Genomic DNA, 16,155 nt, shown 5'->3' on the forward strand with positions numbered 1-16,155 from the left:
GTGGCTAAGCCAACCACAACCTGGGAAAGGTGGAAAATTCTGGATGTGTGCCCATGTTTGGGGACAAAGAGGCAACAGAAACCTCTGTCTCCAGAAGGTGCACTGCAACATAAACGCTTTTTAAAAGGGTTGGTTTTTTTTTCAAATCTGAGCAAAGATAAAATTCTTAACACTAGCAGACATTCACTTCTGAATCATAGAATGTAGTGGGGACTGTAATTTCAGACAGAGCCACGTTTTGTTTTACATGCTCATTATTGAAAACTAATTCAAATTATGAGGATGCCACATAGAAGATCTCTGCAAAATGTCAGATCAACTTGAAGAAATATCCAGGATTGTATTTCCATATAAAAAATTCCTTTTACTTAGGTGGTAATTTGGATGGATGAAGCACTGGGAGCAGAGAGATGCAGAAAAATCTCCTATATAATCTTTTCTGAAGCTATGAACCTAAGACCAGTTAGAAACTGAAGTCATCAGCTCTCCACTTGTATTTTAGGAACTGTCTTCCAGTATCTGTCAAACCTGTCCCCATAACAGGAAAACATGCTAGGCAAGCTTACTGGTCAAAGGCTCGAGATCTGTCCATATGTATCTATAACCAAGTGCATCTGCTCTCAGAGAACCCTCCCAGGACTGGCAGTGGAACAAAGTACAGAGCAGTTTATAGAAGTACCATGATAGCAATGCAGAACTACCATTAAGAAACTTGCTTGTAGCATGCAGTGCAATCATTCTTAAGCTTGCAAAGCTAGCTCAAAATGGTATTGAAACTCTTTCCAAAAAAGAGTAAAACTTTGATATTTGTATTCCATCAGCCTGCTACACAGCAGGAGATGGTCCTCAGCTTGTCAGAGCAGAGGTAAGCAATGATCCTGGAGCTAATAGAATTGACTTGGAAGAGTCTTCAATAGTTCACACAAAGAAAAAACGTGAAGGTTGGTATCTCATAGACCAACCTACATAAAGGGCTGCTGATGATCAGAGTGTAGAGAGGGAGATGAGGCAGAAGACTGTGTGTGAATCCTGTAGCTTACACAGCTGCACATCAGATGGCAATGTCAGCAGGAAAACCAACAAAGTGTGTGACTAGAGTTTGAGCTGTATTAGCTGCCATACAGAACAGCACAGCTTTTGCTTCTCATAAGATCACATACAAGGGAGAGTAAGCCTGAGCACAGACCCCTTACAGTGATGACTTATGGCAAAGGTAAGACAAAGGAGACATTTTTGGTAACAGGGAACACTGAGACCACTTTCCTCAACCTATTTATGAACTGCTGGCCATTTAAATAATGTAGAAACCACTACCACTTGGCAGTAAAGCAACTTGCCCACTATCATTAACTGCAGCAGAGGTAGAAATCAAAATAGTGTCCACAAGCTGTTAAACATAGTAACCTGTTTTGGAAGGAAATAAGGCATGCTCACTACAAAGTAACAGTTTCTCCAATAAGATCTGGGGATATTTTTTTTCCTTCTCCTCTTTTTCTCCCTCCTTCCCCAAGCAATAGAAAAAAAAATATTTTAGTCTTAAAAAACCTGACAGTGCATGCATTACTACAAAATTGTTTATTCCCACTAGGAGGGCCATTAGTTTTAAAATCTCTCTCATTAGAGTCCCCTCTCAAGGAGAGATTTTCGTTTTGTGTTAGGTATGTAACAGTTATATTGGCCTTCTACACAGCCTGTCATTTCTGAATTATTTATTGGGTACAGACTGCTAAATAGAAAATTAAATTCCTTTAATTGGTTTTGCTTAATTTGCAACTCCGGTCAGGTTGGTCTCCACAAATAAATGCTGTCTGAGACTTATTTATGAGATTATTGTGTCTTATTTTAGAAGTTACTTTTGCCCTGAGATTATTTTGGGTTTATGCAAGTAAAGCACCTCCTTTCGCCACATACTTGCCATATATACTCAATACTCCTCTAAGTTGTCACAACATGTTGTAGGAAAAGGAAAAGATCTGACCCAGAATGGCATTTCTGCCATAAACAGCAGTGATTTACTGAGGTCTTTTTTCACTGACTCATTCACCTTACAGCTTAGCTTCTTACTGCCTCACAAATCAGAGCAAATTTTCCCCAACTCTGCACACAAAGCCTCTGTCAGATTACTAGGTCTTATATACCCAGCAGGTAATTATGGTGTAAATTTTACATAGGAGAAATGCATTAACTTCAGTATAACTTCTCAGCAGTCACCTGTTGGATACATATTATGGCAAAGAACCCCATTTATGCATTATTTCATTAATTTATTGTGTTAGTTTTCAGTCTGTACCATGAATAATCTGAACAAGTCTTTCTGCATTTCTTCCATTTCTCCTAGATATTGATGAATGTGCTGAAAATGTTTGTGCTCAACTCTGTGTAAACTCTCCAGGAAGTTATAGCTGCTATTGTGATGGCAAGAAAGGGTTCAAACTCTCTAAGGACAGGAAGAATTGTGAGGTAAAATTGCTCTATGTAAAATTCCATGCAGAAAAAAATCACAAAATCGGATATTTCTTAATGATGGGGTAAGTTAGATTAAGGAAGACAAGAGAAGGTGCCAGGGACTCTGAGCTTTGCTTTGGCTCACAAAGCAGACCCAGTAGGGGTTTTGATGCCATTCAGTTCGTGAAGGCTCATTTGCAGGAATCGTGCCAAGAGAAGCTTGTCTTGCCCAGTCATCTTTATTCCTTACTGCTTCCAAAATAAGCTTCAGGTTTTTCCTATCAAAGAAATCATTCCTGTTTAGCTTACTCAGAGCCAAAATATTCCATTTGTCTGTATGTTTCCAGATTTTCCTTTGATTGCTCAAAAGTTTTCTCTCTTTCAGAATCACTCTGTGCTTTGCCTGTTTGGGTTGAAAAAATTGGATTGCTTTCCACAGTTCTCATCTGCCATAGCCTAAGGAAAAGCAGTTAGTAGTACATGCCAGTTGAAGAACATCTCACAGCCAAAATTGGCCATTCTTGTTCAGTTTGAAAGTTTACCCATCTTAGTAGCAGAAAGTTTGAAACTCTGGAGAATACCAGTTTGAGGACTTTCTTATGGGTGGTTCTCTGTATAATTTGATAGCATGACAAGTTTCAGCCTGCCTGAACGTAAGTGCACTCAGATAACTGCCAACAAAAGCACACCTCTAACACAGCATAACAAAATTTGGCTTAAACTGTAGGAACAAGTTCTGACAAGTTCTAGCATGTATGTATTAGATTTTGTTTGTACTTTGTGTAATTTAATATCTGAACACTTACAGTCATTATATTTCATTTTGCTTATTCACGAAATAAGATCATCCTCTAGCCTCATTACACATTTTCAATATTGTTGTTCAAAAGTAATGAACTCTATCTGGAAGTTAGTTTCAGGCTTTTTAATTGGAAAAAAAACTGATAGTTTAATCAGATGAAAATATATACAGTCTAAAGACTAGTGACATTAGCAGACAGAAGATGAAGCAGCCATAAAATTCAGGATGGACAACTGTGCATTTAGTGGAACTGCTTCACCGTGAATGCAGAAAGTCTGGGAACTGCATTGTTAGCTTCTACCAAAGTACAGCATGTCTTGAGAACAGAAAAGCCCTTCACAGTTACTCTTGATTGTTCCCTTCTGTAGGACTACTCTATTGCCATCTTACAGAAGATAGAGGCAAGGGCTGGTTTAAGGGATAACTTTATATCAAAAAAAGTAATTTAAGCTCTGAGACATGCTCTAAGCCACATTCTCGAAGAGTCTTCCGACCTTTCCCCACATGCAGAGCCTAGTTCCCCTACACGTACACAAAATCTGAGTGATTTACTTTTAAAACAAATCTGTAGATACTATTTTCATTTTAACATCAGTTTCAGAAGTCAAGGGATTCAGCAGTGCCTTAGAACGGATATGTGACATTTGTTTACTGAACATTTTACTAATTTAAACTTAACACCACACATAAAAACATGTAAATCCAGGAATAATAACTTATTTTGTTTAAAACTTCAGGTAGATAAATACCTGAAAGAAAAAGCACCATTTCCCCCCGCCCCCCCATTGCAACTACAGTTGACCAACTGTAATTACTCACGTTGACTTTGGGTAGAGCATCAGGATTAGTCCCAGTTTTACATACTGTTGTAGGCCTTTAAGTTACCATAGATCCTTAGAAGTTCTTTTACAGTTTTCCTGAGAATGTACTCTTAAGAACTTCATATCCCTACTAACAGTTCTCAAAAATATTAATTCAGTGCTATTACAGCAGAAATTGTAGTGTTGATTTTGTCAACATTCCTTTCCAGAGCTCAAGTAGGACAAGTACATTCAAGAAACAGCCAGAGAGCAATATTTTCCATTCCTTTCTAACATGCTTAGATTCCAGACAAATTGAATAATGTAGCCTGGCAGGACCTTAGTAGGTAGGTGTCACAGGTCCCTGGCGAAAGTAAAGTGCCTCATGGAAGATCTGAATGCTCGATTCAAATGCTCAATAATTAAATACTAGTTGCAATGCACTAGAACTGTTTTTCAACAGCTTAAACAAAGGGCATTTCGAGCAAAACCAAAAAACACACTCCATCAGTACACAGGTATTCAAGTTTAAAAAAAGGAAAAAGAACCCACCAAATGTAATCCATTGCTTTTAAAAACCAGACAAGCTAATAGCCAACAGTAGAAGTTGCTTCATGAATTACCACAGTGCATTAACAACTTTTTTTACTCTCTACCATTTTCAGTCTGTTACTGCGTGTATCCCACTGAACCTTGAAAAGAATTATGAACTGCTTTACCTGGCAGAGCAATTTATAGGAATTCCTGTTCTGTACTTGAAGTTTAAATTGCCAAACGTCACGAGGTGAGCTTTTGCTATTGATAAAAGTATGAATTGAAACTAAATCCTTCTGAGGGTTTAGAAGGAGTGCAACACATGCTTAAATTACCGTATCACTGTCTCCCCAGTGGCTAAGATATCTTTATATGGAGAAAAAATTAACTCAGGTTCCTACATATAGTAGCACTTAGAAGAAGCTGGAGTCACTTGAAAGTGGACAGGCAAGAGTAATGTGTCTGGAGTCAGTTTACAAAATCTCTTGTCAGTTTTACCACGTCCTTGAACCACCTCATCTGTATAGACAGCAGCTCTCTTGCACAGCAAAACCAAAAGCTTCCTCCAGATACCTCAGAAGCATGCAGGAGGCAGCAGCTGTTCTGTCCCAGCCAGGACGCAGCACACAGCTGGGGCAAGACTTCCACCACTGGCATTCCAGTGTCATCCCATCCATGAATTACAGGGCTGGAGTCTTCCAGCCATTACAGTCCCGGTTACCAGTGCTGGCGCAGGGACAGCTGGATGGGCTGGGAGAAGGAGTTCCAAGAGATATAGACTTGAATGGACAAAGAAGAGGATTGAGGTCAGTAAGTGTAACAGGCCCATTGGTTTGTGGACAAGAGAGTAAAAGGGTCGGTGCTTCCTCAGGACAGAAGCTTACCTTTCCTCAGAAAGAGCGAGCAGGGCCTGAGGAACATGGGAGGCAGTGATACAGGTACAAGAAGGCATTTAGAATTCTCAACATAAGTTTCAGGTGTTCTAGTTAAAAAAAATACTATACAGCTTCCAGTTCTGTCTGGGATTGGCTTCTGTTTGCATGCTGCTGGTACTTCATTTGCATTTTGGGTAGAAGTTGTAACATTCTACACACACACTCCTGAGAAACAAAACTAGGCCAGTGCTTCTCTGCCCTGCGCTTCCTTTCACAGGGTGTTCCAAGGACACCAACAGCACAGTACCTTGTCTAAAGCACCATCTGTATGACTTCCTTTACAGCTGTCAGAACAATTGCTAAATGCTAGTGACCCCTTTATTACTCTTGGACTTCACTGCAGCAGCTGAAATTACAGTGTTCCTTGACTTACTGACCAAACAATTGGAAGGTAACAGCAGCAGCAGCTGTTGAGCTGTTGATCCCCAGAGCCTCAGAACCTTGCAGAAGGACATAAATATTGAGAATTTTTCCTCTGTCACTATGATGACCAGGTGTTAGTGCTCTCCTGAAAGACCTTTCTAAGATGATAAATGTCTGAACTTCTCTTAATAGCCTCTGTGTAAACACAGAATGATTTTTCTGTGGGTCTGCATGAGACAATGACATCTAGTGGACAAAGAACAAGACTGACAGTGAAAGTGACCCAGGTTCTTAATTACATCTCCCTTACTTGTTTCTATTGTTGTCTTCAGCAAATCCTAACTTAAAAAGCTTTGTTTTCTCCTTTCATCTTTAATCTATTTTACCTAGTTCAAAAATTTCAGGAGACAGGGACTGTTTTTCACTATGCTGAAAAGAGCTGAAAAACTCTCTTCCACTGAATAGGTACTATAATGTAAACCATAACTTTGCTACATACACATGTTCAACAGACTGCCAAGATCCAGACAACAAACTTTTGAATTAGAGAATGACATATAAAAGGCAGCAGTAACCAAAGCAAATTCCTAGGTTATAAAAGTTGCAGAACAACACTTGGCAACGCAGTTGTACTGAAGCACATCATAGATCATGTATTTTTTCCATATCACATCTCCACAAAATGCAATAGGAATATTGTATCCATCTTACTCAAAGGGGTGTGATATCCTGCATATGTAGAGCTCATAGAAGATTTGGTAAGTAAACCAAGGCTCTTTCAAATCCCAGCTCGGGGTATTAATCTCAAAACTTTTCACTGGATTCAGATGAATAAGGCTTACATTAGATTCCGCTTTTGACTATTTGTGTGCAAATATCACAACTGCTCAGATACAGAGGTACCAAAAGGTTAATATCTATGACCTTTCCTCTCCCCCATTCATGAGTTATCCTAGGCTATACAGCATTTCATGATTTCTGTCTTCTTAATTAACATTCCTTCTTCACAACTCAGATTTACAGCAGAATTTGATTTCCGGACATATGATGCAGAGGGAGTTATATTATATGCAGAATCCCTTGACAACTCTGCATGGATCTTGCTTGCTCTTCGTGGTGGGAAGATTGAAATTCAATTCAAGAATGAATTTGGAACAAAAGTCACCAGTGGAGGCAAAGCCATTAATGATGGACTGTGGCATATAGTAAGCTGGGTTTTCTTCTCCCCTTTCCTTCCTTTAATATCTGCTATGGTAATATTCTGTCTTAAGTAAAGTAGGGAGAAACTAAGGAACTGTTAAAAAGGCTTAAAATGATGTCCTGAAATCTCAGGTTTTAAAATCAACCAAGAAATGCACAAGAATGCCTTACGTCATGGCACCTGTTTGCTGTTGAGAAAGATGTAATTACTACTAACTGTCAACCTTGTAATTATTCTTAGTAATCATGAAAAAGGAAGCAAGAGAATATTAAAAAGTGTGACTGCATGGATACTTTGTCCAGAGAGCAACTTTTACATTCACTAGACCAGAAATATGTCTTGTGGTTCAAGTTTGCATACCTAAGATGGAAAGCCTTGCTCACTTACAGCATCTATAAATGACACCAAGTTGTTAACAGCAGTTCTGTTTTTAAGTGCATAAAGCAAACAGATCAGCTGCGTGGATTTTCCCAGGGGTAGGATAGGGATGGAGTGGAAGATCATCCTCCTATGTCCATGGATATGGAGAGTTGTCATGATTCGAGTTGAAACATACTGTAGATATTGACTGCATTAAAACTATTCTATAAGTCAGGTGGTTCAAGAAACATTAGTAATGCTTCATACAGGTATAAGCAATTAGTATTTTATATAAACACACAAACATGTATTTATGTAACTATTTGTATTAATTCCAGATATCGGTTGAAGAGCTCGAACACAGCATCAGTGTAAAAATAGCTAAAGAAGCTGTGATGAGTATTAACAGCCCAGGAACCCTTTTTAAACAATCACAGGGTTTCTTGGAGACCAAAGTGTACATTGCAGGATTACCTCGCAAAGTGGGCAATGCTCTTGTCAAACAGGTAACTAAAATAATAATGTTGATTAATAGTGTTCTGTTATTTGTTTTATATTGTTTACTGAATAGTCACAGAGGAAGGAAGAGTGGCACAGAATCCATTTAGAGAACGAAAATCAGGTTATTAAACCACTGTTTTGCAAATAAATATGCAAAAAGCTTTGTAGTCTGTCTTCAGTTACGTTTCAGTTGTAAACACACAGCACTTACAGCCTAATCTTTCAGAATTCTGTAACCTGTTTCCTACTATAGCTTTAAGATGCCCTAAATCACCCCCACTTCTGCTGCAAGAGGGTTTCAGAATGAGTCATGTTTCTGATGCTAGCTTTTGCTTGGCTCTGAACAGGTACAGAACTCACTGTGCAATCAGGACAATGAGCTTTCATTTTTGCTAGGTTTTATAATAGCCCAAGCTAAACAAGGCCCATGATTCTCTCAGTCTTCAATCCTCAGCAGCTCTGTCTTTTGCTGGGGATGGGTACCATCACCAGTTCTTGTGACTGTCTGCTTCGCAATCCAGGAGCCCTCAAGCTAATTTGCAACTTAAACCTAAAAATAACTCTACAGTAGAGGCTGCAGGTTTTGGGTTTTTTTTGTTGTTTTGTTTTTTTTTTAATAAAATCAATTTTTTCTCAAAAGCAAAACAGAGGGAAAAATACGATGAACAGAACAACATGCCCTTACCCACTAGAAAGTAATTCCATAAGTTTCTTTATGCTTTGGTACAAGGAGAAGATGAAACCTTGGCAAGGAACAGTGTTAGTGATCATTGTCTTTCAGCTACAGAAAAGCTCTCAGGACCCAAACAGAAGGACAACATGAGCTTTACAGATTGAAGCAATCTGTTTTGTACAGATCACTAGCATCAAAATGGGAAATGTTATTTAAATCAGAAATACTTTCTGATGGCTGAGGTACTAAATGCATGCCATTTGTTTTCTTCCAACATCCATGCTGTATCCCACAGCATTGATAAGGCTATTATTTGCTACCCAGAAATAGGTCAATATGTAAAGTAATGCCTTGTTATTAACATTTTGCGTTTAAAGTTGTTTTAAAACAACACCTAGTGCTATAATTCTTCTGCAGATTAATCCTCGTCTAGATGGGTGCATTCGTGCCTGGAATCTGATGAATCAGGGTCACTCAGGTGTGAAAGAAGTTATTCAAGAAAAACAAAGCAAACACTGTTTAGTATCAGTGGGGAGAGGATCCTTCTACCCTGGCACTGGTGTGGCAACATTTCAGATAAACTATAGTAAGTATTTTTCTGTCTGTTCCTCTATTTTTGTTGGACACGTGATGGAACTGATGAATTGGTAAAAAAAAAAAAATGAAAAAAGGAAAAAGAAAGAACCACTCAAACTAAGCTGTACACCCCTGCATCCAGCAACAACTCCCATAACTTCTATCAGAAATTTGCTGGCATGAGAATTCTGATCCCATTGGTGTTACCCATTTAGCATCTGAAGTGCTTTATATTAGGAAGTGAATTCTTCATTTGCAAAGGATGAGCACTGTTGAACACATTCACTGCCCAAAGATCTAATTCTGTCCCCTGCTCATCAGTGGGGAAAGCTGTTATATTACTGACAGAAAAAGAGGATTTGGGATAAATAAGAAGATCACTGACAGTTTTGTGTATGCAATTCTGCTTCTAAACAAAACGTTCTGTCTAGAGGTTTTAGGTGTATCTCTTAATCCTTCCTGAACCCAGAACTTTCTTGCCTGACCTCCTGCCCCAATTTCAAACTTTCCAATCTAGAATCTCCTTGTGCACATCTGAGTGCCCAAAATTAAACATCTCTTGAGCATCATCCCAAATCCTTTTGTCATTATACCCCTCTGTATCCCAAATGCTATGCTCCCCTTTACCCCTGCCCTGACCCCAATCCTTTTCACCCCAGGATTTGCAATTCTTTCCCAGGCCTTTTCTTTAAGTTCCCTAGCCCACTTCAGAAGATTTCTCCAGCTTTTTATATGCTATACTTCCAACCCTGTTCTACTAGAAGCTCCTATGCCCCTGAAGTTTCTACAACTTCCCTTCTATTCATTTGCTAACACCATGCTGCCATCATTCCTCCTTACCTCTGTGTTTGGGGCTGCTGCCACCAGGATTTCACCCCCTCTCCTTTCTATCCACACACTCCACACCCCAAATCTGAGAGGCTGCCCTCACCTCCTGCTGCCTTTCCCTGAGCTTTTACAGCCCACTGTCTCACTGCTCATTAGGCTTTATGTAGGAATATAATCTCACCTCATATTTTAGGATTTCTGCTTCCTCAAGAAACTACAAGATTTGACTGGGATGTGGGGAGGTGGGGAAGAGGCACTGGAAGAAAAGAGACAAGGGATGACAACTACCTCTTTAAATAGTTATTTTTATATTAGCTTCACTATGAATACATCATATGAAATGATATGTGTCTCATCTGCATATTTAATTCATACACCTGCATATTCCCATTCTAATAGTGGAACTGCTTTGGAATGTAAAAGTTTATGAGAAATGCCCATCTCCTGCTCAGTAGCAGCAATTTATGAATAAATTGGGGTTTTGGGTTTAATTTGGAACTGACCTCTAATAAATGTAGTACCTGCTCCACATTAGAATGGAGAAGGTAGCAAATTAAAAAAAGCCCAATAAGCACAGGTTAGGGAAGATGCAAAACTAGAAGTTTTCCTTTTAGTTAGATTTTTTCTTTTAATCTTTTCTTTTAATTAGATTAGTACTAATTTTTTCCAGAGTTGGGAGCAGATGAAATATTAATTTTTAACAACATATTAATTTTTCATTAACAGATTGATTTATTAATTTCAATTATTCTTTTTAAAACAGATAATCTTGACAGTCCTGAAGACTGGCTAATAAACGTGACTATGACTATTCGCCCATCCACAGACACTGGTGTTATGTTTGCCTTGGTTTCTAATGAAACAGTGCCTCTTGCTTTGTCCATAGTGGACTCTAACTCCTCTGACTCACAGGTGACCTCACAATTGTCATAGCAGCTGATATGCATACAAGTCACATCTCTTAGTTTTGTCTCACTTTACTTACTATACCATTTGTGAAAAATTAAACTAAAAAAAAAAAGCTATTCACACTTAGTTGCAGTGGAGCTGGTAGGCTGAATTAATATTTTGAAAAGCACTTAGATCAGAGTGACATGCAGAAAATATATTACTATTAATGATTGCAATAGCAGTGGCAAAACCACTTATGTCAGGTAGTATCCATTACATCACGTTGTCTTTATCCTTTCCTTCCAAACACACCAAGAAGAAAGGGGAATATAACACAAGTAGAATGATGATGATATAGTAATTGCATCATGCTAGTTTCAGTCTATAAGCAGATGGTTTTGTCCATAGGTTTCCATTTACATCTGTTTAGGTCAGGCATCTCAGGTAACACACCATAGCTAATCCAGGCTTTTGTCCAAAGTAAGAACCTGTAGCAAATGCTTGGTTCTTTGAAACTGTAGCAGTACTCCTTTTGCCTCTAAGAGAAACAGGATTTCACCTCAGAACCATAGCCAAAGATTTTTTTGTTTACAGTGAACAGTCTCACTTATAAATTTAAGCATATAAATGAATAGTATTCATCACCAAAGGTGATGATCATACATCAACTTTGATAACTTTTCCAATTTAAGGTACCAGTTTTCAAAATGTGGCTCTAACATATCAATTTCTTCTACTTTTAAGTGTAAAGTGCATCAGAATTAAGCATAATATGCATTAAAGTTGTATGTGACTTCTTTTGTGACCTACAATTCTTCCATTTAGAAAATCATTGTGACCATTGGAAACTCCACTGTTGCACATCTGGAATCAAAGAAGTTGTGTACACCCAGGAAAGTGCTGGTTGGACTTCTGGTAACCAAACAGCAGCTTGAACTCTCTGTTGATTCCCACACAGACAGAAGCAATTCAGAGCAACTGTCTATCCTGCATCAAGCTATGATGGCAAACGTTGTTACCTATTTGGGCGGCCTGCCAGGTGAATTCTATTTATTTTCATCCATTTTATTGTTTGTACAAGCTGGATTATATTCAGTTTTACCCAAGCTAGAAAAAAAACTACAACTGAAAAAAAACCCAAAAACAAAACAGCTTTTTTTTTTTCCTCAAGTGCTTCTTATTTCATCCAGTTTATTCAGCTCTTTGAGAGAGCCTGATTTTCAACAGTAGCATTATTAGACCCATGAAAAGGCATGAGTGTGTCTCTAGAGATTTGAATTTGGAAAACATCCTGATTTTTGAGCTGAGGAGTGAGCATTGTGTATTTCTGAAATGCCACCAGCTGGCACAATGTAGGAACTGCATCAAGCATGCAAGAAAACCAGGCACTTGTAAGTAAAGTGCCAGAAGTGCAAAAGGAGAAATCAGGATTATGATTTCAGCAATTAAACTCTGAGCAACAGATGACTGGCAATCTTTGCTATAGAAAATGTGTTAAAATGGCAAATATTTTGTTTAAGGCAAGCCAAAAGTGTACCTCCAGTCTTAAGACAAGTACAAGCATTATTTTGTACATAAAGTGTACACATGCTTTTCTATAAAATGGTTTGACTTCAGGGTGAATCATGAAATAAGAGTACCGCCACACAGATGAGGCAGTTTAAAAACCTAGATACTCAAACCTGAAAATTAGTGCAGGGAGGACACCACAATTACAGTGTTACTGCTAGCAGAGCTTTTCTGTATAATCTGCTGAAGTTACTTTTAGGGACAATAAGTCACAATCCCTAAGGAAACTAGAGGATTTTGACCAACCCACTGTTGAACTGGCATCCATGGTACAGGTAGGCTGCAGTGTCACAGCACTGCCCCAGGTATAGCTTCTGCAGGGGACCAGGGGGCACAGCAGTAGAAAGAGGGGAGGAACAGTGTATCCATTGGAGATGATCTCTTTAGGTATTTCTTCCAAGGTCGCATAGACAGAGGAAAATGGAGTTATGGTTCTACCCTCTAGACTTGCTTGTCAGAATAGAAGGAAGGCATTTAGGGCAGCACCACAAGTACCACAACCTCTGTCTGAAATGGTGGTTGCCTCAGTATCCAGGCCCATATGTTGGAATTGTTCTCTACAAGTCTTCATAGACAGGTAATCAAGGACATAACAAGATTTAGGCAGCTAATGATGATGTTTTCTTCTCCAATTCTGTTTTCAACGGATATGCAATATTTTGGAAACCACATAACAAGGTGAGTTCAATTTATATTGAATGTGTAGAATAAGAATGCACTAATGGTGCAGTGCTGTCACATACCACAACAGCTAAGCATCAGTGTTTTTTTTAATACCTGGTCACTTTTAAAAGAAGTGAAGTTAGTATTTACTTAGTAGAGGGGAGTCAGCAGTTTAACTGAGTCATAGTAACTTAGATTCTGATAATTTTTAGACCTCTTCACCTTTGTGATATGTAAATGATTCTTTCTAGTACATTGCCAGCCATAGAGTAAATGACAGCTTATGAGCAAAGACCTTGGCTTCAGTCACACATCCCAAATAGAAAAGATTAGTTACTTGCTACTCCTTAAGTCATCTCTCAGTTTTAAAAGGTATCTTCAACATGCAAATTAAAAAAAAAATAAAAATCTGTATGCATAAAGAATTTCTGCTTAGAGGTCTCAATAAAGCAACAAGAAACCCATGTTACCCAAAGGAGCCTCTTCCACAACAGCCTCTGCTACCAGAGAAAGAAAAAGTAATACAGGAAAACTACTTTACATCTCCCTGTACAGCCAGTTTGGCAACAGCGACGCATTTACTCACTCTAGCACACCCCTGAAACACCTCTGGGGTTACTGGGCAGTATGGAAAGGTAGGTAAGGATCCCTGCACTGAGCTACAGTATGCAGAACTATGCAGTTAAAGGCACCTAACAAAAAAAACTGTATTTCATAAAGAGTGGAGGTCCCCACTTTTGATACACATTTCTTCAGACTAGCAACAGTGTTGGGAGCGTGCTTCTTTGTCAGCACAGTCAGTTCAGACTAGATGAGACTTGCACAGTTCTATGACAGCAGTGTTATCATCAATGGAGTAAAAAGAGCATAAGGACACTCGATTCTACAGGACTGTTTGTGCAGTACCTCAGCTTACAGCAAAGCACAAGGAGGTAACATTTCTTGTTCCCCAGACAAATCTGTCTTCTACGAGGGATAGGACGTTTGACATAAAAAAAAAAAAAAGATGCTCATGCAATCAGCTTCTAGGGATCCTCATTCTAGTTGCTGAAGGTACTTGGGTCAGCTTATGTCTACCTTGTAATAATCTGGTTGTACCCTGAGACCTCAGAGCAATGCCTGCTTCATTTTGTGCTTAACATGTTTTCTGGAAGCACATCCATGATCTGATGTTGCCATAACCCAAACAATACCAGAATGAGCAACAGATCAAGTGAGTTCTTTACAGAGAATTCACTTCAAAGCAGCAGTAAGGAAGCAGTAAAATATGTGGAGTTCCCAGGTGTCCCCTGTCTAAGAACTTGCAGATTTCAATCCAGAGTAAGTTTCTGGCAAAAGCAAGATGGTTCTTTCTGTGACCTCTAAACCCAGAAACATCTGTTTGTAGGTCAGGACAAGAACAGTGGGCTCCAGGAAACAAACTGTTGGTTCACTGTTGTGAATTTCACAGGAAGTGCTACTATGAAAAACATTCAGGTGGTTAGGTTTCTGAATGGGAACACACTTCTAACGCACACTTCAAATGTTCCTGACCTTATCTCAATCTTAAAGAAAAGGCAGGAGAACTTGAGTGTTTACTGCCAAATTGCTCTTTTCTCCTGTGACTGACTAATGGATGGGGAATGAAGTATTGCCTGTGTTTTTGCTAATCTGAAAAATGCATAAGAATTTGCATGCCTCGGCCTAACAAATTGAATGTGTTTCTGTGCAGATGTTCCTGTGGGTGCTACATTAGTAACAGCGTTTTATAATGGCTGCATGGAGGTGAAGGTCAACAACAGACAGCTGGATCTGGATGAAGCCATTTCTAAACACAATGACATTAGATCTCACTCGTGCCCACTGATTATGCAGTAGCCATTCAATTCTTAATTTAACATTTTTCTTTCAGATAGAGTTTGTGCAATTAGTCTGTTGTCATAATGAAGCCTGTATTATTTTATTCAAATGTGCCAGGAAAATAATCAACAGCATGTTTTTCCTCCCTTATCAATAGAATGGTGGAAAAAAAATGCCCTCTCTTCAACTGTAAAGGGACAATCAAGATCAAAGTTCTGTAAAATGTTATTTTATTCATATCAAGGATAAATCTTAAAGCTAGATTTATCCTCCATGTTCATAATATGTCCTTGATGTATTTAGCTTGGAGAGAAAGTTCAGGAAGGTCTGTTTAGAATCAATTTAACTGCTTATTTTTCAAGTTACAAGTTGCAAATTTTGGTAATATATTTGAATCTAAACAAAATACATCTCATTATATTTTTCCAAGCATAACAAAAAAAATCTTTACAGGTTTTTGTAACGTGCTTTTAGTAAAGGAAAAAAATACCCCAGAATCCAGAGCCCAAGCTTTCTGTGGATATGTTTACAAGTTGTGTCAGTATTGGTAAAGCGACTTCAAAACTGAGATAAGTAGCTCAATTTTTGAAAATAGCTCATCACACTGTACCAGCTTTAATTCTTCTATCATAGGAACCAAGCTTTAGACATTTAACAGCTTTCTGGATCAGGTAAGGTAAGTTACCTTCAAAGTGGGTTAAAATACACCCTTGGCAATTTTGGGAAATGGAGGAGATGGCTTGAAAAGGGAGTTCTGATCTTCATCACAGGACATCAAACTAGAATTTGCCAAGTAAAGCAGAGAACGGCAGCAAACATTACTCCCATTCGTGACAAATCCTTAATTCCTCAATATGAGCAATCTCTAATGGTCCATCATATTCTCTTTATTTAGGTTGACCTTCCATTCCCAGAGCCCCAGAAGAGATTTATTTGTGAGCCCTGTTGCAATTTTGTTTCTGATGTACTCGAAAGCCTAAGTTTTGTTAGTAACATCAGAATGTAAAGCCATATTTTGCTCAGCCAACTTTAATGGAACGGGTAATTAGAAGAGTATTGTTTTCCTCAGGTGTGCTCATTTCAAGCATTTCTAATATTTAATATTTTTTTAACATGCTTTGAGTGTTCTTTCCCCTTCCAACCTCATTTTCTCATGATCAGAAGCCTCCCCGTGC

The 16,155-nt window shown here is 38.6% G+C and overlaps 1 protein-coding gene across 1 annotated transcript; it reads left to right on the forward strand.

The window, feature by feature from the left end:
* The first annotated feature begins 1,197 nt into the window (after positions 1-1,197).
* On the forward strand, positions 1,198-15,253 carry PROS1 (protein S (alpha)). Its single transcript, XM_008936217.1, has 9 exons — positions 1,198-1,213; positions 2,339-2,460; positions 4,713-4,831; positions 6,895-7,084; positions 7,779-7,946; positions 9,032-9,200; positions 10,782-10,930; positions 11,735-11,948; positions 14,853-15,253. The coding sequence occupies exons 1-9, from the start codon at positions 1,198-1,200 to the stop codon at positions 14,996-14,998; spliced, it is 1,293 nt and encodes a 430-aa protein (XP_008934465.1). The 3' UTR covers positions 14,999-15,253.
* Positions 15,254-16,155: the final 902 nt, after the last annotated feature.

This window comes from Merops nubicus, unplaced genomic scaffold (assembly GCF_000691845.1).
Source record: "Merops nubicus isolate BGI_N331 unplaced genomic scaffold, ASM69184v1 scaffold19852, whole genome shotgun sequence".
Lineage (NCBI taxonomy): Eukaryota > Metazoa > Chordata > Aves > Coraciiformes > Meropidae > Merops > Merops nubicus.